Genomic DNA, 21,929 nt, shown 5'->3' with positions numbered 1-21,929 from the left:
GCTGTACTACTCTTGTTCATAACAAAATCGACACTGACTCCCATGCAGTCGTTTGGCACAACCCTTGTTGTGTTTCTGCTTCTGAACGCACTGAAATTACAACTCAAGTGGAAGATATGCTAAAGCGCAGCATCATATCTCGCTCGTTCAGTCCTTGGTTGTCCCTGGTAGTTCTCATGCGAAAGAAGGATGGCACTATGCGATTTTGTGTAGGCTATCGCCACCTAAACAGTATTATCAAGTTGGATGTATACCCCCTTCCCCGCCTCGACAATGCCTTAGATAGGCTTCACGGGGCCAGATTTTTCACTACACTCGACCTCTCTTTGGCTACTGGCAGGTGGGGCTCGACGAGAATGACGTGGAGAAAACTGCTTTTATCACCGCCTTCCTTTTGGCTTTCTAATGCACCTGCAATGTTCCAACGACTAATGGGCCGGGTCCTTCGACACTTGAAGTGGGCAATGGCATTGGTTTATCTGGATGACATCACTGTTTACACTCCCATGTTTTCCGAACACCAACGGCATTTGGAGCTTGTCTTGCACACTCTCGATGGTGATGATGATGGGCTCCGCATAAAGCCTTCAAAGTGTTTCTTCGGCTATTAAGAAGTTGCCTACTTGGGTAATGTTGTGAGTGTTGACGGCAGCAGCCGTGACCCTTCGAAGCTACAAGCTTTAGCAAGCATTCCGGCTCCTACAACGGCCAAACAAGTTAAAAGCTTTTTTGGGCTTCGCTTCCTACTTCCCCCATTTCGTCCCTGGCTTTGCCGCTCACACTGCACCCCTCAATGAACTTCTGAAAAAAAATCAGGAGTGGCACTAGGGCCCCGATCAGGAATCAGCCTTCCAGAACATTAAGGTGGCCCTGACGACTCCACCAACACTCGCACGCTATCAAGAGAACGCCCCTAGCATCGTATACACTGATGCCAGTGATCTTGGCCTTGGGACAATTCTTCTACAATATGACTCCAAAGGGAACGTGAAGCCAGTTGCCTATGCCAGTCACTGCCTCAATGAATCAGAGAGTCAGTACCATGCTTCAGAACTTGAGTGCCTTGTAGCAGTCTGGGCCATTGAGAAGTTTCGGCCTTACGTCTACGGCAAGCATTTTACTATTGTTACTAACAATGTTGCACTGTGCTGGCTCTAAACAAAAAAAGACCTAAATGCCAAACTTGCCCAATGAACCCTCAAACTTCAAGACTACAGCTTAATGGTTGTTCATCGTAGTGGTTCTTGTCCCCAAGACACCGACTACCTTTCACGCAACCCTGTCGTTACTAACTACTCTGTGCCGGCATTTGTAGTACTTGATCTCCAAGCTGCACAATCAAAGGATACCAAAATCTGTGGCACGGTCCGGTGCCTCTCTGGTGATACCAGTACACATACGCGCCGTCTCAAGAGACTTTCATCAGCTTATACAGTCCGAGATGGCATCCTTTACCATCAACGTACAGGAAGTGAATCGTAACTACCTGTGGTGCCTGCTGACCACCTGGGTCAGCAGAAGACTCTGGCTCGCATTAAAGAAAGGTTTTGGCGGTCTGGCATGCGCGCCGATATCTACCTGTACGTGTTATCCCACACCATTTGTCAAGCTTGTAAGGTCGTTACAAACCCATAACCTGTGCCCTTACAACCAATTGCCCCTCCTAACGAACCGTTTGATATCGTGCACATTGATCGCATGGGCCCGTTTCCTCACAGCAAGCATGACAAATTTCTCATTGTGGCCCCAGACTACCTAACTAAGTGGGTAAAAGTTCTCTTTATTAACGAGTGCCTCGTATTCTGGCATAGCATGCCGAAGTTACTGATTTCCGACTGTGGGAAACTGCATTTATGTTGCGTGCCTTCAAAACTTTCTTGTCTAGACGTGAAATACAACGCGCTGCAGCATCCCCTCAACATCTACAAACAAATGGACAAGTCGAGCGCACCAACTGCACCATAAAAGACATCATTTCTTTCTACATCTGTCCCACACACGACGACGTCGCTGCTACAGTTTTCGCTCTAAACGTGTCTTGACAGGAAGTCACTCACGCCACGCCGCTTCAGCTGTTCTACAGGCGGACATGAAGGTTACCGCAAGAACACATTCTTGGCTTCAACATGTCTACGCAAGAGCACCCCACAAAAGTAGACTCCAGTGAGACCCTGCGCCAGGCTCGCCTCCGAGCTCGGCTAGCAGTACTGCACCACCAAGCGCAGTTCAATACGTGCTCACAGCAAAGTCCTGCTCATTCTTTCCAACCAGGCGATTTAGTCATGGTTTGACGGGCGCTGCGTTTACCTCAGTGCTGTGAAAAATTCTTACACGGTTTTCTGGCCCTTTCCATGTTGTGGAAGCTCTGGGTCCTGTGACGTTTCGTTTAAACACGATTCCTGAACTTGATGATAGCCATCGTAAACACACTTTTCCTACTCATGCCAGTCAGATGAAGCTTTACGTCCCTCGTGAAACCTGAACTGAACTCCTGTCTTACTCCTGTGCGAACTCAAGGGGAGAGGGGTTGATGAGTGTAATAGTAACGAAGAACACCGCAAGTTAAAGAAGAGGAAGAGAAGGGCAAGCAGAAGGATAGAGCAGCAGTAGGTCAGGGGAATATTTGGTTTTTGTAAGGGCCGAGATTTGGGTGTGTCGTGTACTGCTTGGAACTGTGTTTAAGGCACTAGACTCCCGTTATAATATATATATATATATATATGAGCCCTGAAATCTACAGAAATGAATGTATTACCTTGTGGTGCGATGTGATAAGGCCATTTCTGCATCACCAATCTTCATGCGGCCCCAATGGTCCTACACATATCAGACACAGCCTCAGCACATTTGCGACAACAATTATTTAAGTTGAATCTACTTACCTCTGCATAGGCTTCACACTCATCAATAAAGAGAGCAGGTCTAAAATTTTTTCGTCCAATGTTGCTGCCTGGAGGAAGCTTCGACCATAAGTCATCAAGTGAACCTTTGGACAGCACATGAAATGCTGATTCATCATGGCAGACCAACTGAAACCAGATTGCGAATGTTATATGCAGAGTGGCCTTTAATATGTGCTATACAGACCTGTCTTTAACTTCTTTGTAAGAGAGAGAGCTATAAGTGAGCCGTGTAAACCAAGCAATGTCTATGTGGCTTCTCTGTGCATGCACCTAAAGCAGTGAGAGAAAATACTTAAAGGGACTGACAACTGGCCAGAATGCGTTATGACCATGATTTATAGTGATAGAATCCAGCACGCTGTTCACGATTTAAGTAGGAATTATAAATTTAAATTGGCAAAGAAAGTCTTAAAAACCAGTAAGCAGTGAGGCCTGGCGGTACTTCTTGATGCTTCGGATGTAGACCACAAGATTATTGTACGTAACTCGGCTGTTATTAAGTACAACATAATTATTGTTTAAAATTGCAGTTGCTATATATAGACGCTTGCACTTTTATTCTATGCTTTGGAAATCAAAAGCGCGCGCATGACTACAGCAAATCACTGAACTGCATATCATATGTAAAAAGCGTCGTTCCATTTTTGATTCAACTGGTTTCGTTTTTACTGGTTAAATACCAAAGCAGTTGGACAGGAAACCACAAAAACACATAGCTATTGCAGAAATACTTTATAACATGAATTGCAGGAACATCAACTTGATAAACAAAATAATACTTTTTCACAGTTACAGCCACACTTGTCGCCTGCCTCCCACTAATGACAGTGTATAATCGCTATTGCGCTCACCTATCCCCGTTTTCACCATGCTTCCAGTGAACGACTACATACCTATCTTTTCTATCTTCCACTGCAGATAGAAAAATTCAGATAAAAAATTTTCCACAGCGTTTTCCGTGCAAACACTCCATGATTAGACACTCCGACTGGTAAGGTTTCCATTCCATTAAAAAGATTAGGTACCATGAAAATTGGTTGTCAGTCCCTTTAATGCAAAGTCTAGAGTTCATACTTATTCTTGTAACAATCGCTCTCTGGAGCTGAGTACAGTCCTAAGGACCTTAGAGAGCACATCTACACTACAATAAGCTCTAAAATATTTTTCAACGAAGTACCCACATAATAACAAGACTCATGAGAAAGATCCCTCCATACAGTGTCTCAGTAACTCCATACAGTGTGGTGAAAGATACTGGTCATTTCAGTGAATCAGGACTGTGAACTACAGTGATGTCTTGTCCATTGTCAATGGCCAATTCTCTCATATGAAAATGCTAGTTGAAAGAAAAAATCGTGGCTTGATAAGTGGCCCACAATGGGTGAACCCTTCATCTTTAATGCGAAGCATTATTAGGATTGATTTCCAGGCTTCCTTCGTAGAACATGTTCCTATGGATGGGCAGCGCAACCCAGACAAAAGACGAGAGGAAGTGCACCCATAGGAACATGTTCAATAACCAACTCGCCCAGCTTGCCGTGTTAATTTCTTCGTAGGTCTAGCCGGGTAGCCTCAATCCCAGCCTCAATAATAATAAAGAAGCTATGTAACCGATGACTGGCTTTGAACTTGGGTCGCATGCAGCAGCCCAATTAATGCTCTACACATAAGGCCACAGACACAAACATAACCGTGCCTTACCAGTTCTTCTCTTGTGCAAGCTTGTGCTCTTAAATGCTTGGTGCATGTGTCATATCACATAGCAACAAATATAAAAGTGAGAGCATGCCAGTTTCCCTCATCCTTCTCCAGTGGTAATTGGTGCTTTGAGACGTTTTATGCCACATTGCACAGCTTTCAGGATCGACCCAGTTTGGCCCACGCGCAACACCCTGCAGAAGTTGCATCTACTTCAGTGGCATCTTATGCATGTGTTTCCTCGTTCTCTCTATGGTGACAAACCATGATTTGTACTCTCAAGTGGTGTTAAGCATTCCCGAAATTACAGCATCACCACTCCTGCGAAACCAGTCGCAGGCAGATGTTTGCAAACAAAATCAAGAATTCTCTCTCATACACAGCAGATAGTGCATTTAATTATCTGCTGCGTACATGTGTCGGGTGTTTCCTCATTCTCGTTGTGCTAATGTATTGAGATGGAGTCACGTGACCTACTACACATGGCATTGGCGAGATTCACGTCACAGTCATGCTGTATAAGACTGGGTACTAGAAAGTATGCATCAGTCTGCTTCTGATTGCCTCTTTGCAAGTCCATATAGCGGAAGTGAGCACAAACCAAGAGGTTAAAACATTTTATCACATAATTTGTGTGGCACATATTCACATTAACATAAATTCCCGCAATGCGTGGGATCTGCATAATTTTTCTTCCTTGAAACAGACACCTGAACGTAATTCTTGGTTGGCAGACAAGACCAGCAGCTTTTGCTGCACTGAAGATTTGGTGAGACAGAATAAGAAGATTTCAAATGTCTCTACCCCTTTTTAAAATGGTTGCTGAATTCTTACATAACCTGCGGGAGACAAAGAAAGAGACCCTAATGGACAAAGAACCTCAAATCAGTGTTGAAAGTGTTAATTTATGCATAAACAACAGAATGCCTCACCGTTTTAAGGACAAACAGCAGCGCTAAATTTATAGTCTTACATCTATGCACCAACTGTCATTTTTTTTCCTCACAAGTTGTTTTTTTTTTTCCTTTCTTTTCTTTGTAAATAACTCCTTAACAGTCTTAGATGAATGTGAAAGCTTTTTCTTCATATATTAATATGTGTTATATTTGGTCAATCTCTTTATTTTCTCTCTCCAACTTTTGGCAAGACAAATTTGCACTTACTGCTTATTTTTCCCAATTGAAATTTTAACTCTTAGCCAGACAGCTCTTGATACAACTCAGTTTTCCTTAACCTTTCTTTTTTTTTTATCAAAGCTGTCTTTGCCTACCCTCCAGGGTTTGGCAGGGCTGCTGCTTTGTCTGCTATTGACTGAAAGCAAGCCGCATTATATTCTTGTAGTATCATCATAACAAAAGGAAAAACATGCATATAAAACGAATGTGTCATACCGAGACTGGGCAGTTCCTTCCTCGGTCAAGTGTTTCTTGGTCAAGAATTATTCTCACAAGGCGAATATCATCTTTCTGGAGGTACTCCCCCAACCACTTTGATGCTTCTTCAGACACTTCCACAGCATTGTAGCTGAATTTCCGCATTCTGTGTACAGAACATCACAGAGCCATGGCCTTTGGAAGGTGACAACAGTCAGCAACTTCAATTTAATAGAAAGTTCAAAATACAAAGGTGTATAAATTTTTTGCACTTCTTCTACAAAGCATCATTCTGAGACAAGGTTCATGAGAAATATGCTGCCTAGATTTGTTTCGTGTGTTTGTGTTCTATGGTATTATCATCTTCATAACCTCTCTTTTCTATTCATTGCCCGTCCCCATACTTGAAGAAGCAGGCCGGAGGCATTGTTGGCCTGACATACTCCTCCACATTTTAATTCCTGTCTGTCTGTCCCTTTTTCTCTCTCTCTCTATGTGCATGCATGTATGTGTTGGAGCGATGGAGGACCAGTGTCCCATACTGCACATGAGGACATGCCAGGCTGTGTAGATGACAAACACAACTGCGAATGAATGATAATTAAAGCAAACGTACATGTGTTGCTACATTCCAGAATTCATGCAAGCGAGGTGAAAGCACAACTGATGTAGCAAGTCATCAACCAGCACAACAAACAGCAAAGCATGTTTAAAAGCATGTTTCTACAATTACCTAGATAATGTTTGAAACACTGCTAGTCATACTGTGCTACTGGTGAAGCTAATTGCACTCTGTTGAGAGAAAGAATGCATGACTCAGAGTGGCTGGTTTACAGACCATTCAGATAAATATTAAAATGCATGAGGAAGACAGGACATGAACAGAAACATAAATGCACACACGAAGTGCAGACTTTGACAGGGCAGTCAGGTTAACATAGGTAAAAGCAGCTTGTTCCATGTTCTTGAGAGGTAGAAAAGAGCCTGGGGTAGAAGAAATATACTGAAGTAAGGCATGTTGTTGGGCTAGTCGGTTCATAGATTCAGCAAAATTTTAAACTGCACAAGGAAGACAGTATGTGAACAGAAACATAGATGCACACACAAAGCACAGACTTTGACAGAGCAATCACGTTAACATAGGTAAAAGCACACGTACACCCAAAGCGCAGGCTTTGACAGGGCAATCAGGTTAACATAGGTAAAAGCAGCTTTTACCTATGTTAACCTGTAATGCACTGTAATCATTCACCAAGGCCATATTTCCTTGAAGCATGTATGCAAAAATAGTGAAGAGGAAGAATGCTCCTAAATTTGAACCTGCCAAAATTTTGAAACACCTGGAGGTCTTGTTGAAGGATGATATGTGGACACATCAAGGAAGAAATATAAAGCAATAAGAGTGGCTGCAACGCATGCAGATGACAGTGTATGTGCTTAAGGGCAGAAAAAGAAAACATTATGCAATTGAGCAATACAGCTTACCTGACAAATATTCAACAAGGAGAAAACTAGTTTTAATAAATCCTGTTTAAAACACCAAACTACAAAGGCAACAAAGGAGACAGTGAGAGGTGCCACAGGAACGGTCTGGAGTGTTTTAAAGGAATTCCACACTAATTTAATAAAGTAGTGAAGTGCTGTGTTCACAGACTCTATGCATTTCCTTCTGGTAGAACTCACTACAAAGGGAAAACATAACTCATGTCCCAGCTATTTAGCTATATATGAGGATGCCTTGAACCTAAACATTGCAGCAAAACACCGAAGACAATGGTATGGTGGAGGGAGAACTCATGTAGATGTGCTACCAGCATGGCAAGACAGCTTATACTCGTATGCAAACCCATTTCATTTGCCAGCCATAGTTATGGGTCATTGTGGCATGCCTCACTAAACTGCTGACCAATCCGAGAGCAGGCATAGTGCATCCCTCTTGCAAACGCCTTACTTGCAAATTAGATTATCTACCAGGGACACATACTGACAGTATTGACATCACAAGTCTCAATGTAAAACAGCACCATCATGTCATTCAAACGCACCTTTCATAGCAGTGTGTGCCACTCATTATAACGAATCGCAACGCAAAAGTTGCAGCATGTCAAACACCCATGTAGGCTATGCACCAAAACAGCTATGAGGACCTGTATTATTGAGAAAGCTTTACAGTAAATGAACCGACCCCCAACCCCAGGCTTGCCCTAACTGTGCCCTCCATTCAGGTGAAATCACGCAGAGGAAAATCAGAGGCAGACAATGGAGGAGACCTTTCTTTGGTCCTGGTTGGCGGATGAAACACGTAGCTTTTTCTGCACTGCACACAGTTGGCAAGATGGAGCACTGGAATAATGACTGGGATCAGGTGTACCCCCCTGGCTACGCAACTGCATGCACAGAAGACTATCCTTCGCAATGGTGGCAGGAACCTAATGATGTCTTATGTGAACACATGGTTTGCGTTGTGCGAAAGGTCTATTAGTGAGCCATCTGGGTGCATCAAAGCTGCTTTTCCAGGTAAAGCACAATCTTAAGCTCTGATACCATTTTAGGTATCAAAGTTGTTTTCTTTTTTCCATTCTGAATGTTGACTCACGACCGCTAGAAATAATTTAAAACCACAGCTCCAAAAATACAAAGGAAAATGTCCAAGACCAATTAAAACATAAAAAATACAAGATTACGAGCAAGTCGACACCACCAATATCATCACTTTGTGACTTTCCATCAAAAATTCACCGATGATTATGATACTCCTTAATGCAAAATTTGAGCACAGCTCTATACGTGTTTTCATTTCGCGATATAACTAGGCAAAGAATTTGAGGGAGACATGTAGCAGAGTCTGCTATCTTTGAAAATCTGATCTGCCGGTCAAGCACATCAGCTTTAATACGTGACTCGTTGAAGGGTCCAGTGTAATCGCTGGTGCCCCGTGGCTTCCAGAAAGTACTAAACACAATTTGCATCATGCATACAATAAGATTACAAAACAATCACAAACCGTGACAATCGAAACAAGTGCGAACGAGACCAAACCAAGCAAACCAAACAAGCACGAGCAAGAGCTGACGCGAGCAGACGATAGTACGTAACGAGTGGTCCGGCTGAGATCTGACACGAGTACGCATCGAGCAGTCGGGTTGGTCCGCATGACACCAGTTTCCAGCGCGCACTTCACTGAAGGGGCTGCTTTCATAGGCCTCTGCTGTTCGCGGTTCACGTCTTTGATCTCTCGCTCTGCGTTCACTCTTTCATCTTTCGCTGCACTCGTTCACTCGGTTACGCCACCGACACCGACGCTCGCCACAGGAACGGGCACCTAAGAGCTGCGTTTCCTCAATTGCACGGTAAACGAGTGTTTTCGCATTCAGCCACCACGGCTGGAATAGAACGACTGTTGTCATTCACGCACAATGACACTACTATGAAGCATTGGGAAGATTAGCAACTTTGCATCAGAGATCAGCTGTTGAAGTGAGGGTATAAAAGCAAGTTAATAAAAAGCCTAAAAAAAAAAATGCTGTGGAGTAGCTTTATGAAGAGACAATATGAGATTTCTACAAAGAGTCCCTGTAATTAATAAGCATGATGAGAAACCATATTACAATTAAAGTGAGTCAGCAATGCACACAATATTTGGTCAAGCTCTGTGCAGTCAAGTGCAAAAGCAGAAAAAATTAAAGTTTTTTGTGCTTGAGGGACTGACAAAGATCTTGGGTTAGGGGTGGGTGGGTGAAGAATATACAACATTAGGCCCACTCCCATGTTTCACCAGTACTGAGCACCAGGGGAAGAAATGTTTCACGATTACTTGCCTGACTGTAAAAGAAGGCTTGCTTAGCTCATCCGGGTCACAGGCATCAATGACAAGCGGTGGGTGACCATCAGCCATCAGTGTCAATTTGCCATTTTCAAAACTCGTCTTGATCAGGCCAAGGCGGGGCTCCTCACGCATTGAAATGAAGTTGTCTCCTTTCACAATCAACATAAACCTAAAAAAAAAATAACACAATTATTTCTTAAAGAAGTAGGTAGCTAGGCATGTCTTTGGATGCGTCATCATTACACTCTTAAGAGCAACAGTACATACGTATCATATAGTTCAAAAATGTTATCGCCATAGGTTTGCAGGTTGTGGTTGCAGCTTGAGGAGGAACTGTTAACATGAAATGGCCATTAACAAAAAATAACAATTTGTTTGCACACTTCTTGGGTACTTGTTTCCCTCACTTTGGCTATCTTATTCTATCTGCTACCACATGGCCAACTACTGTCCATGAACAAAAACTTATACAACTCCAAGTTCACATACAAAGGTTCTTCCCAGTAAAAAAGAACACACAATCACAAACAAAAGGAAATAGTCAGCCTTATCTATCTTTCACCCATGCTTACAAATCTGTCCTTCGTGTCATACACAATTACACTTAACAAGCACCAACTCACACAAGTCCTGGTGAAGGCTTTCTTGCATGCTGCCCCCATCAGACAGCATTGGCTACACCTGGAAGCCCAGGAGAGTGGATAATTGTACAAGGTAGCATAGTTACACATTGGAAACCAGAGCAAATAAACATGGTATATAGAGATAAGGAAGATGCAAGGCAGCTGTTTTACCCACAACTAAACTTCTTATAAAACAACAAATACACAAACACACTAACTTTTTAAGAATTGCCAGGAGTATAATTGTGCCTCTTCAGGCGGGTTAATTGAAGAGGCGGAAATTAGCTGTACAACACATTCGAGTGTTAAATGAGATGGTTAACAAACTTTGGGTTTATGAATTTTATAATGAATTGCTTAAGCGTACACGTTTCAATTGCAGAACTGAAGGCAGACAGTAATACCCCCTTTAAGTGTTGTGTGCACAATTGCACAAGCCAAAATAGTGTATCTAAGGCAAAAGCACTCAAGAAGATAATAATTAGCCCCTTAACTGTCAGCTTGCTGTGGTTGCTTAGTGGCTATGGTGTTGGGCTGCTAAGCATGAAGTCGCGGGATCGAATCCCGGCCAAGGCGGCCGCATTTCGATGGGGGCGAAATGCGAAAACACCCGTGTACTTAGATTTAGGTGCACGCTAAAGAATCCCAGGTGGTCGAAATTTCCGGAGTCCCCCACTAGGGCGTGCCTCATAATCAAACAGTGGTTTTGGCATGTAAAACCCCATAATTCAATTCTCCTTAACTGTCGATGATGAGTTGACATGTCAAAATGAAAATTGCACTACCTTGTAATTTTGATACATAAATAAATAATACAAAATGTATTTTCAAAGTTAACATTCAGCAGAGATATACCTGCTTGGGAAGAACTGAATTAAGGAATGAAGAAACTCCAACCAAAATCAACTTTAAACATCTAACATTTTGGAGCTCGACCGGCTCTTTCAAGGGCGAGATGGCGCGAGGCATAGCAGTGCTTATATGCATTTTTTTTTTATTGCTTTGACAGGCACGTGGAGACCTTTTGCAGTCCTTGGGAGTAAATGGCAGGAAGTGTTCCTGAGAAACAATTGATGTTTCCCAATGTACTTTGGATGTGCCAGGAGTCCATAAGAATCACCGCTGGTGGTTGTTTTCGCTCTCCAAGACGACGACACCACCAAAACTAATCTTTTAGTAAAAAATATTGCAGTGGTCTGCCACAGCACTCCATTCTCTGTTTAGGTGGCAAAGGTCATTTTTGCATTAACAAATTATTTCAGGAAAGTTTTCACTCTCACCGATATATGACGTGGCGCATTCGGTACGAGTAACCCTGTACACAATGCCCTGTGATTTTTTCACAGGACAGTAGTCTTTTGGACGCGGGAGGAGGCTTCCAACAGTATAGAGAGGCTTGTGAGTGACATCAACCCCTGCCCCTCACAGCACACATGCTCTACTGATACCTTACTGACCCCTTGAAGGTAAGGTATCGAGACACAGCGCTGCTGTAGGGGTGGGTCGACAGCAGCCGCCTTAATTTCATTCATGTTCCATCGGCGGAGAGCGCTGTGAATGAATGTCTGAATAAAACTGTTCTTCTTAAGGTCACCAATTACCGTGTTTCTCTTCCTTCTGAAAGTGCGGGGAGGAACAAATTGTTTCAGCTCTCTTGACGAGGCTTCAGATTACACAATAGTTGTGGCAGGTGAGGTGATTTGAATTAAGGTGAAGATATTGTCCTACATGTGCCAGTTCTCTGAATACAGAAAAGGCCAGGTTCGGTTGCTCTCTTTTCACAAGAACATGTAAGAAAGAGAGAGAACAATTTTCACGTTCCACGGTAAAATAGCCGGCTCTACAACTTCAAGTGTGTGAGCAAATTGTCAATTTCAAATGGCTTCACAACGCAAGAACAATCGTCCACGTAGTGCATACATATTTTTGGCTTGGGGTGAAAGTACTGCGCACCTTCTTTTCAATGTCCTCTATGGTGAGTGCGGCGACTGTGACTGAGATTGTCTAGTCTGTTTGTAGAACTGATTGTTAAATGTATAGTAAGTGCTTGAAAGGCAGAATTCCAATGACCGACAGAAGTGGTTAATAGAAAGAAGAGTGTGATCTTTCAGTGAGGGGTCATATTCAAGTGCCACCACATGTCACAGAAATCGCAAGGGGCACAGGCACACTAGTAAACAGCAAAACCACATCAAATACACCATGCAGTTGTCGTCAGGACTCAGACTGGACATTATTTGTATTTTGCTATTTTTTAAAGAAGATCAGTCAAGTGCTATAGGCATTCCTGGTATCATTTTTAGAAAAGAAATGGCAAAATAAATGCAGGTTCTAAAAATATGCACTTTTAATACATATTTCTAAATTTCTCGTGGCAATTAAGGGTAACTCTTTCTGTGCCACGGATGAGTCTCACTCATTGGCGTTTTCTCTAATATTTGGCAATGACGAGTCTCCCTTGTTCAGTGATTCCATTTGGTCTGCTAATTGACACACTAGTGGCGGTCATATTATCATTTTGTCGTGAATGATGCCCTATTTGGCACCAGCTTCCCAGAATACTAACTTTTTATGGGTGCAGTTGGCAAAAAAGCAGTGACAGTTCGGCTCCCCTGGATTTTAAAAATGGCACCGTGGAGTTACACAGCTGCAGCGATGATGACCAACATTTTCAATGCTGGAATCGTGTTCTTGGACACCTCTTCACCTCAAGTGACCAATTAGACTCGGACAGCTCTAGTGAGTTGTGTTCGGAGCTCTTGATAATTACAAGAGTTCGAGCCACTGGCGGCCTCTCTCCCGTGGATGCAGCTCAATGAAAACGCTTTGCAATCAGCACCTTCGTTTTTTTTCTTTTTTTTTAAGCACCAGGAATAATGAGTCACATAGAGGACAATAAAAGCATGTTCGACCACTGTTCCAAGGATTGTCAAGCTTCATATATGGACTGCTTCTGTGGCCATGCCTGTCTGCATCTTAACCACAAACCGACAGCAACCAGAAAACGCAAAATAACAAATCAACTTATGATACTGCAATAACGAAAGGTGTTCACAATAAATCAGTCATTTTTGTGGTGTCATAGAAAAGGTGGCACAGAAAGGGTTAAAATGTGTCGCACACATCTGGAAACACTTTTGATTGAACCAGTGCTGCAAGTTTGAATAATATCTGTAAGGTGTTCTAGTAAAAACGAGTTAAAATGTGTGAGCGTTTGCTCTAGATTTCCCTATGTTACCACATAGTGGGTTCAGTTCTTTCATTGTTTTTCATGTTTTACATCCACCACATATTTCAAGTGGGTGGATGAGTGCTTTGCAAGTATGAAAACGAAACAGTTGATGTACTTATATCTGGTGTTCCTGTAGAGAGTTCTTGCATGGAGTCCGCATTCTGCAAATTTACCAAGACTCTCTAAAGAATTGCAACTATTTATTCTGTTCTGCAGCTGTACACATTTTGAAGATGCAAAAATGTGGTGAAACTAAACTTTCAACAGACAGACTTAATTGGTGCCAGAAGGGGATAAGGTTACATTTATTTAAGAGGACAGTAAAGATAAACAATGAATCAGTTTAGACTGACAATGTATTCTTTGAAAACTCTATTTTGATAATTTCATGATTAATAGGTTGATTGAAGAGGAAATTAAGGTCAAAGTATAATTTCCTGAATTTCGTGCCAAACCTCCAGCGCCAATACGTCAGTGTGGGGTCATGAATTTCAAAGCATTTTTTTACATTTAGGCCTCATTGGCTCAGTAAAAATTTGCAAAACTTGCCAAGTGCAATCTTCATATCCTGAAGAATAGAATGTAGTCGATTTTTACTGGTAAGCAATTAGCTAGGCCCTCGCAGATGTCAAAATCTACAACGGTACGACGAGCTGTTGCGGGAACTTTAAAAAGGCGTCGCCACCAGTTTTTCATTTTTTGCAGCTTCTCTGGCTTACCAAGCCTCTTCTAATGGTAAGAGTAGTTTTTTGGTATTCCAGAAGGGCAATTTACTAATACAGTTGAAATAATTTTTTTCTTTAGTGTCCCATTAAAGGCACACATAAATGAATTTAAATTTAGGAAGTATGTTGCAAACCACGTACGCCATATAGCTTTCTCTAACGCACCATTCTGCCGAGGTCCAAGGTTCTACGATTTATGAAGTGGAGAAAGAGAGGAGATTACATGTGAAACTCTGCCTTAGCTACTATCAGTGTAAGCTTGTGCTGTGCATGACGCATATCCTAGATGGCACCTTGACTCCATGCTGTGACATAAATTCGAAACCGTGCGACAAGCCCCAGTGTGGAAGGACACACACAATAGTTCGTATGCACACAAATGAAACAGTTTGTGAGCTGGCGTCTTTTTTGGCATACAGCAACAACCCTCCATCTCCGAAGTTGGCCCACGCACTGTGTGCACTCGGGACAGACTTTGCTCAAGGAAAGAGTCAGGTCCAGTATTTTGAGTGCAGACATCTCTTCGTCCCCATACATTTTCGGCAATGTTAGCAAGCTGTGCCAAACTGACGCCAACCCATGGCTCCAGCAACATCTACTGTAATAAATATCACCAGCATCTTGCTTATGATTGACTGTTACCTTACATTGTCAGGAAAAAACGAAGTACAAACAGGCTTTTTCAACCTGACTTTTTTTTTAACATGCATTTAAATGAGCATACAGCCTATGAAATGTGGTGTACGTAATCTGGACTGTGATTTCCTGAAGCAAAGCAAAGAAAGTATAAAACTGTATTTAGCGTTCCTTTGAACGAAAATACTCAGGCTAGCATCTGCTTCAAGATGTCGGACCCCAAAATATGCCTCTAAATGTGTTGCCAGTCAATTTAGTTTTGTCCAGCAGTGCACATGAGGGGATTCTGGGGGAAATACAGTAGAACCTCGTTCATCCGTCTTGGGAAAAAAACCGCGGCAAAAACGCACTAACCGGGAAAACGTATGACCCGAAGTAACTAAAAAAATTTAACAGACTCAACTAATGTTGGCACCTACGTAATGCGAAGCGTCGCGCGGATTGCTGCGGCACGGGACGCCGATCCGCGTGGAGCTGGTGGCGCTCCGGCGGCCCGAGACGCGTTTTATTTTAAGAGGGCGACGGGAGACCGAAACGAAATCGAGCTGGTGGGCGACGCCGGATGCCGCCGAAGCGAAACGTGATGCCCATATATCGCGCCGTCTGCAGCAGGTAACGGCGGCGCGTTTTGATTATCGCCAACTTAAAGCGTGCAGTACGCTACCAATGGCACTACGCGCACCACGCGCTGTAAAACAGATAGGTGAAGATGCTTATCGCAATAGGTTTGGCGGCGATAGCTGTGAATGAGGCGTGCGACAAACCGGGCGGAGATTTGCTGGTACCGCGGAATATGAAACTTTGCGCGCCGTCGTTTTCACGTGAGACGGGCGGCTATACACAGTTCTCGATCGCGTGCGCCTCGCGCCTTTTTTTGTGGACATGGGATCTAGTGGCCGATAAACGTATACGATCGCAATCTGCAGCCGGGAATGGCGGCGCGTTTCAGCTGTCACCTGTTAAAAGCATGCGCTACGCTTCCGACGGCGCCACGCGCTATGAATCAGATAGGTGAACATGCATGAATATCGCAATAGCATTGGCGGTGATAGCTGTGAATGCCGCGTGCGACAACCCCGGAGCAGATTTGCTGGTACCGGAATGAGAAACTGAGTGCGCGCCGGCGTTTTCACGCGAGACGGGCGGATGCGTATTGCGGTGATGCTGCCTCAATTGGCGGGCAGCTACACTGTTCTCGATCGCGCGCGCCTCGCGCATTTTGTTTGCATGGGATCTGGCGGCCAGAAAACGTATCATACGATTGCAGTTTGGGGATGCACTGACCGTTGGTGTCGAAAAATCGTGTTTTCCAGGAACGTATGAACCGGTAAAAAATGAGCGTAACTCAATTGGGTCATTTATTTTGCGTTCTCTATTGCGAACGTTGGCGCAGACAAACGTACGTAACGGGAACGTATCAACGCGGTTCTACTGTCACCCTCTGCACTTCTGCGCTGAATGAGTTGTGTATATTAGTTACAGGTTTCAGCTCTGCAATTGCAGCATGTGCCAGAAGTACCAAAAGATAATTAGTTGAGCTTTCTACTTGAACATTGCAGTTTATTTTTCATGCAATGTCTGCCTCTAAGCTTATATATTCCAACATAACATTCCACCAAAATGCACTGTATGCCACAGGTAGCTTTCCAGAAATCTGTATAAAAGCTTTCACACATGCACACTAACATAGGCATGCATACACTCACAGGTGTGTGTGCGCAAGCACAAACATACAAGACAAAGCCAAGACACACTAAAGCCAAAGAAAGCAACACGGAAGTGAACTTGTTCACCAGTGGACATATATACCTGTCTCTGAGTCCCTCGTAGACTGGTCCAGTCACAACGCAGTCTGCATAGGGCACCTCTATCCCGGCGATTGCCTTAATTGGGTAGATGAAAATATTGGCCACACGCCCCACAGGCACAAAGTTATTCTTGCTGGCAGCCCTGTGCCTCAGCAAAATAAAAGTTGCAGCTGCAGCTATGCCACTTGCTGCTGCAGTTGCCAGAACAATGGTGCTCACGTGTGGGGTTCTTAACACAGGGAAGGACATTGCTCGTTGTGTATTTTAGTTTTGCGGCTCCTCCTAAAATAGAAACACATGGGTCATCTTTAAATGATTTAAAGATAGCAGTCTTGAGAAACTACTCGGGGTAGATAAATATTTTAGATAAGTATTCCCAGCTGTCACAAATAAATAAATGGGGGGTGGGGGGTGTTGAAACCAAAATTTTTCCTGTGCCAATATTTTTGGCTCTTGAGATATTTCTAGAATTCAAAAAAATACTTTTACTCCCTAAACAATTACAACCCGTATAATTACCTATCGCTGTCATTGTCATCACAAAAATTTATATAACACATGGCCCTTCAAAATGGCTGATGGAGTCTTAAGCATTACCCACAGCAAACAAGCTGGACTTTCCAACATTGCTTGACAATAAGCTGAGCTCGTGCACATTAAAGAAACAATGTTCACCTAAAGCAAACCACATTCATCGAAGTTTTTTTTTAACTATTACTTTGGTTTAATAACATACCCATGGATGGTGTTATAGAAATATGTACGATCAAAAGTGTCACAACCAGGTGCAAACAGACTGACAAACTGGTAACAGGGACCTCAAAATTATGTAGTAGTCCGGCAATCATCTGTGGTTGTTGCCACAAAATGGGTGCCCCTTGAAGTAATATATTACTGAAATTACCCAATCCAGAATTGAACTTGTGCTTCCAAAACGATACTGAATGATCATATTAGTATATTTTGTGTGAATATTTGGATTCTGATGACAAGTGCCTTCTCACCATGTCCACAATGAACGAAAATTAGGCTGGGAACCACAGCCCACATGCTTGCAAGATTTCACTAACTGGTATAGATACAAGAGGGCATATTTTCAATGTCAGTTCACAAAAGGTCTCAAGATTTGGTAAGGCAGGCTCGCAGTGAACGCTGGCAACTACCCCTAAAACGTAAACAGAAATACAATATTTTACACCATAATAAAACACTTTACCATATGTTTTCGAGTTTATTATACCATACAGTTTCATCCCACAAATTTTTAACTGTGTTTAGGAAAATTAGCTAGTACAGTTAAACCTCTATATAGCGAAGTCGGTAAAATCGGACATTTGCTTCGTTATATCGAAATTTCGTTCTATTGAAATTCGACCTTTTATGCAAATAAGTACAGTCGCCGATCGATTTTTCTTACGCAGAAAGAGGCCGCAGAGTTTTCTGAATTAACGGGCAATCGGGAAAGAAAATTTGAATGAGAAAACAATTCATTTTGATAAAATTTGGGAGTCCGCGACGATGATACGTTTTCATGCCACGTACGTCGACGATTTCTCCTCGGCGGTACGAATTAAGCGAAGCCAGCCACGCTTTCGCATGCACTCTGCCCCCGCGGCTAATAGCATCGCCCGCACTGGGAGACGCTATTTGGAAAAGCACTGGCAGCGGGGAGCGAATGCTTCCGTCTGCCTCTCGCTCCAACCGGTCACCGAAACTCGAGATTACGCAACCTCCAATACTAAACGTGCGGGAAGACAGCTTACATGGCGCCACGCCGTCTCGGCACGCCCACTCTTTGCACACGCGGCAGATTGTCCCTAAAGCAGGGTGCGCGGCTGCGTATGAGCTCAGTCGCGCTTACAGCCACGCGCAGCCACGGCCGAGACGCGTGCTAGATATCGAGGCGCGCGCCAACCTTACCCCCAATCCCCTCGCGCGCGCTTGATCCCGTTACCGCGAGCGAGCTCCCCTACGTACCCTTCCTTCCCTTTGCTCGCGCGGGAAGGCGGCACTCGTGAAGCCACCATCTTTCTCGCCTCACCCTCGCACACTTTCACTCGCACCTAAAGCACACAGTGCACGGGGCGCGATATGATCTTATCGAACTTGGAATTATACGAAACATGATGCGGCTCCACTTCGGCGGTTGCTCTTCTCGCGCGGCGCGATTTGAGAAGTGTTTGCAAGCAACCAATGGCGTAGCAACGAGGGGCCGCGGGGGTCATATACGTCTGAAAACACGAAAATTGTCCGTATCCTCGCCTTCCTCGACTACACCTGGGGGTGGGGGGTGGGGTGACAGAAGAGCTATCGGCCCCGGGTGCCATACGACCTAGCTACGCCACTGCAAGCAATCGCTTGTAATTCTATCATTTGACCATCTGCGTTCGCGGAAGTTTCAATTTATTGTCGCGGCATTCCTTTGCAGCGGCAGTGAAACTGCGTTATATTGAAATCGCATACAAACACACTTAGTTTGAGTGGGGTTTTGAATACATGGTGTTCTATGGACAAGATGTTATGAAAAGACATACTTCGTTATATCGAGAATTTCGTTATATTGATGTTCGTAATCTCGAGGTTTAACTGTATATGGGTAGAGATCTAAAAATACACTTAAAGGGACACTAAAGAGCAACACCAATTCAGTTCAGACAAAAGCGTAGCACCATCCATGCACTTTCTCCGATGCAGCTTTCACTAAATGAACAGTGTTTCCCGAAACCTTCCCCACCATGCCTGTTATAGAATAAACTTCTGTAGAATGTTCTTATTCGAAAAGTAGGTCCGAACTTGTTCTCCTATCATTGCTGCCCAGTCTTTTGAGGCCAACTTGAATGTTCTGCCATTTTCCAAGTATATAAAAGACTTTGCCCATGCTACCTTGAGTGGCAAACCTCTTGAAGGCAAGCTTTACTTTTTCTGACAAGAGATAGCTGACATGTTCCAAGATGAACAGCTCAGACAGTGGTGAAAGTGAATATCAGTATACATGACTTTGACAGAATTCCATTCACTTTGCTGCAGAGACCTGGCAAAATCAACTCCCGATACTTCAAAAGACAGCGACACATATGGACTTGATATGCTGCAAGAGAAGTAAAGGATGTACTGCATACCAAATACCATCACCAGACAGCACAGCCATGTAGTACTCTCGTGATAAATTGCCTGGTCCTTGGTGTCCAGAAGTCCTCTCCAAGCTAAGCCAAAACGTAGCAAACACCATCATGTAGTTTTCTGTGGTTTAGCATGGTAATTGGGTCCTTACGTGGAAGCAAAATTGGATGTTCCGAGCTCTCCCGAAAGTGACTGAAGCCGTCCTCCAACACAAAGTAAATCCCTTTAGTCATAATGTGGCACAGTGTTGTTGGACTAATGATGACCATTTCACTCATCAATGTTCCATACTATTTTTCTTGAGTGTGACAAATCCAGTATTCCTCAGCTTCATGCAACTCAGTCGAGAGTAGAGAGCAGGAAAACCATAAATGAAAGGCAGGGTGGTTAAACGGGACTGAGCCCTATTGTCTACTCTGCACTGGGGAAAGGGGAGGAAAAGATTAAAAGGAGAGAAAGTGGTTGAAGTGCACCACTGCTCTAAAAAGGCCCTCACCAGGTCCCATTGGAAATTTAGGTTGGGAATGTAGCGTTGCCATGCTACCAAGGGGCAAGCGTCACCACCAACATAGGCACTCCCACCCTTTCCCTCAACTAGTGTCCAAAGGCGACAGTCATTCCCTGCCTTCTCCAATACCAGAGCCAAAAGACAGTGTCACGTCTATGCCATGAGCCCAATCTCTTTTTATTTTTTTCTTCTCTTTCTTTTTTACTGTGCAGCATGCTTCCAGTGAAGGTTTCCCACAATATGCATTTCATAGGACAATTACCAAAGTGAGGTGCCATAATCCGTGACGTTGCAGACAGTGCATCTACATATGGGCATTTATGCGTGTGACCTTTTGATTCTCTGACAGGAAGTGGGGTTCCCTTTAGAGGAAGGGTGCAAGGGTGTTTAAAATTTCAACTGTTTTCATGCCAAGGAGCACTCCAATACTTTTCAGGCACAATCATCGGCATGTGATCTGCAAACTGAACTTGTCTGCACACTGAACTTTGTCTGTACTGCCCAAACCTGGTGAGGAGTCCTTTAAGGTCTTGAATGTGACAATCATGGACAACCCTTTTTATCTATGCTGTCACTCATTATAGCCTGCTATAAGAGCTGTAGTTCATAAAGCCTGCTGACAAGTTGTTCACATTCATCTTCAAACAATATGCTTTCTCCAGAGCAGCCAGCTTCTTCTCGATCAGAAACACTATCTTGCAAATTATTGTTAGTATTAAAAAATTCTTGTCCCTCCCGCCAATGTGAACATCCTAGGAGTGTCTGCACAATTTCACATCTAGATAACAAGTTAACAGTGTGCTAACTTGTGCCGGTCAGTACATACTTATGTGAATAACAGCCCTTTTGAACTTTGAAATCAGTGCTCATGTTTGTCGTCTCCCTTTTGTCCCATTTAAGAATGCTCTTTTTTCGTATAACAAGTTAGCCATGTTCTAATCCCCTGGGATATGCTTTCACATGTCAGCGTTAGTCAGCGTCTGTATTTCTGCAACTCGGTTTGCAACCAATGTCTTCCACTGTTTTGCAGACTAAGACATCCAATGTAACACAATCATTGAGTCAGTTCACATCACAGTTTTTCTGTCTTTTATGCTCAACACGCTTCACAGGAGACACCAGCTGGGCTTCTGAGATTCTCACATGAGCTCTAGTTAAAGTAGAGTCATTCTCTGAACTTGCACCCTTCTGTTACGATCAGCATGGAATTCAGCATCGCAAGTCCGGGCAACATTCCAGCTCACCTGCCTTTGTCGAGCTAATTGTCTTCATCTCTGAGCAAATGTCACCACTTTGGTATCTGCCACTTCCCGAGTTGACCCAGGCAACAAAGCAGGCAACGAAGGGGAGAAGGCCATTAACATCACAAATTTCCAAGAGGACCAAAATTCTGCAGTGAACACTTGGGCACTGGCACCTCCATAAGTGCACCTACACAGCAGACTCAGACAACCAAGAAACCACGAGGAGTAAACTA

General features: G+C 43.5%; 1 protein-coding gene across 10 annotated transcripts in view; it reads right to left on the bottom strand.

Annotated features, from left to right (window-relative positions):
- LOC126548353 (mitochondrial amidoxime-reducing component 1-like) overlaps positions 1-21,929 on the bottom strand; it is a 54,525-nt gene that overhangs the window by 27,501 nt on the left and 5,095 nt on the right. For 4 of the 10 annotated variants that reach the window (XM_055063297.2, XM_055063290.2, XM_055063292.2 and 1 more), the window contains exons 2-6: positions 16,826-17,106; positions 9,793-9,969; positions 5,993-6,140; positions 2,883-3,029; positions 2,756-2,817 (exon numbers count right to left, since the gene is read on the bottom strand). In XM_055063297.2, the coding sequence (XP_054919272.1) occupies positions 2,756-2,817; positions 2,883-3,029; positions 5,993-6,140; positions 9,793-9,969; positions 16,826-17,073 (782 nt within the window). In that variant the 5' untranslated portion in view covers positions 17,074-17,106. Of the gene's footprint in view, positions 1-2,755; positions 2,818-2,882; positions 3,030-5,992; positions 6,141-9,792; positions 9,970-10,425; positions 10,482-16,825; positions 17,107-19,943; positions 20,028-20,095; positions 21,690-21,929 lie in introns of those variants that run through there. The other 6 variants (XM_055063296.2, XM_055063291.2, XM_055063295.2 and 3 more) reach the window with 6 other exon arrangements.

Source organism: Dermacentor andersoni, chromosome 1 (assembly GCF_023375885.2).
Source record: "Dermacentor andersoni chromosome 1, qqDerAnde1_hic_scaffold, whole genome shotgun sequence".
In the NCBI taxonomy this organism is placed as follows: Eukaryota; Metazoa; Arthropoda; class Arachnida; order Ixodida; family Ixodidae; genus Dermacentor; species Dermacentor andersoni.
This window is presented reverse-complemented; position numbering and strand designations above follow the sequence as displayed.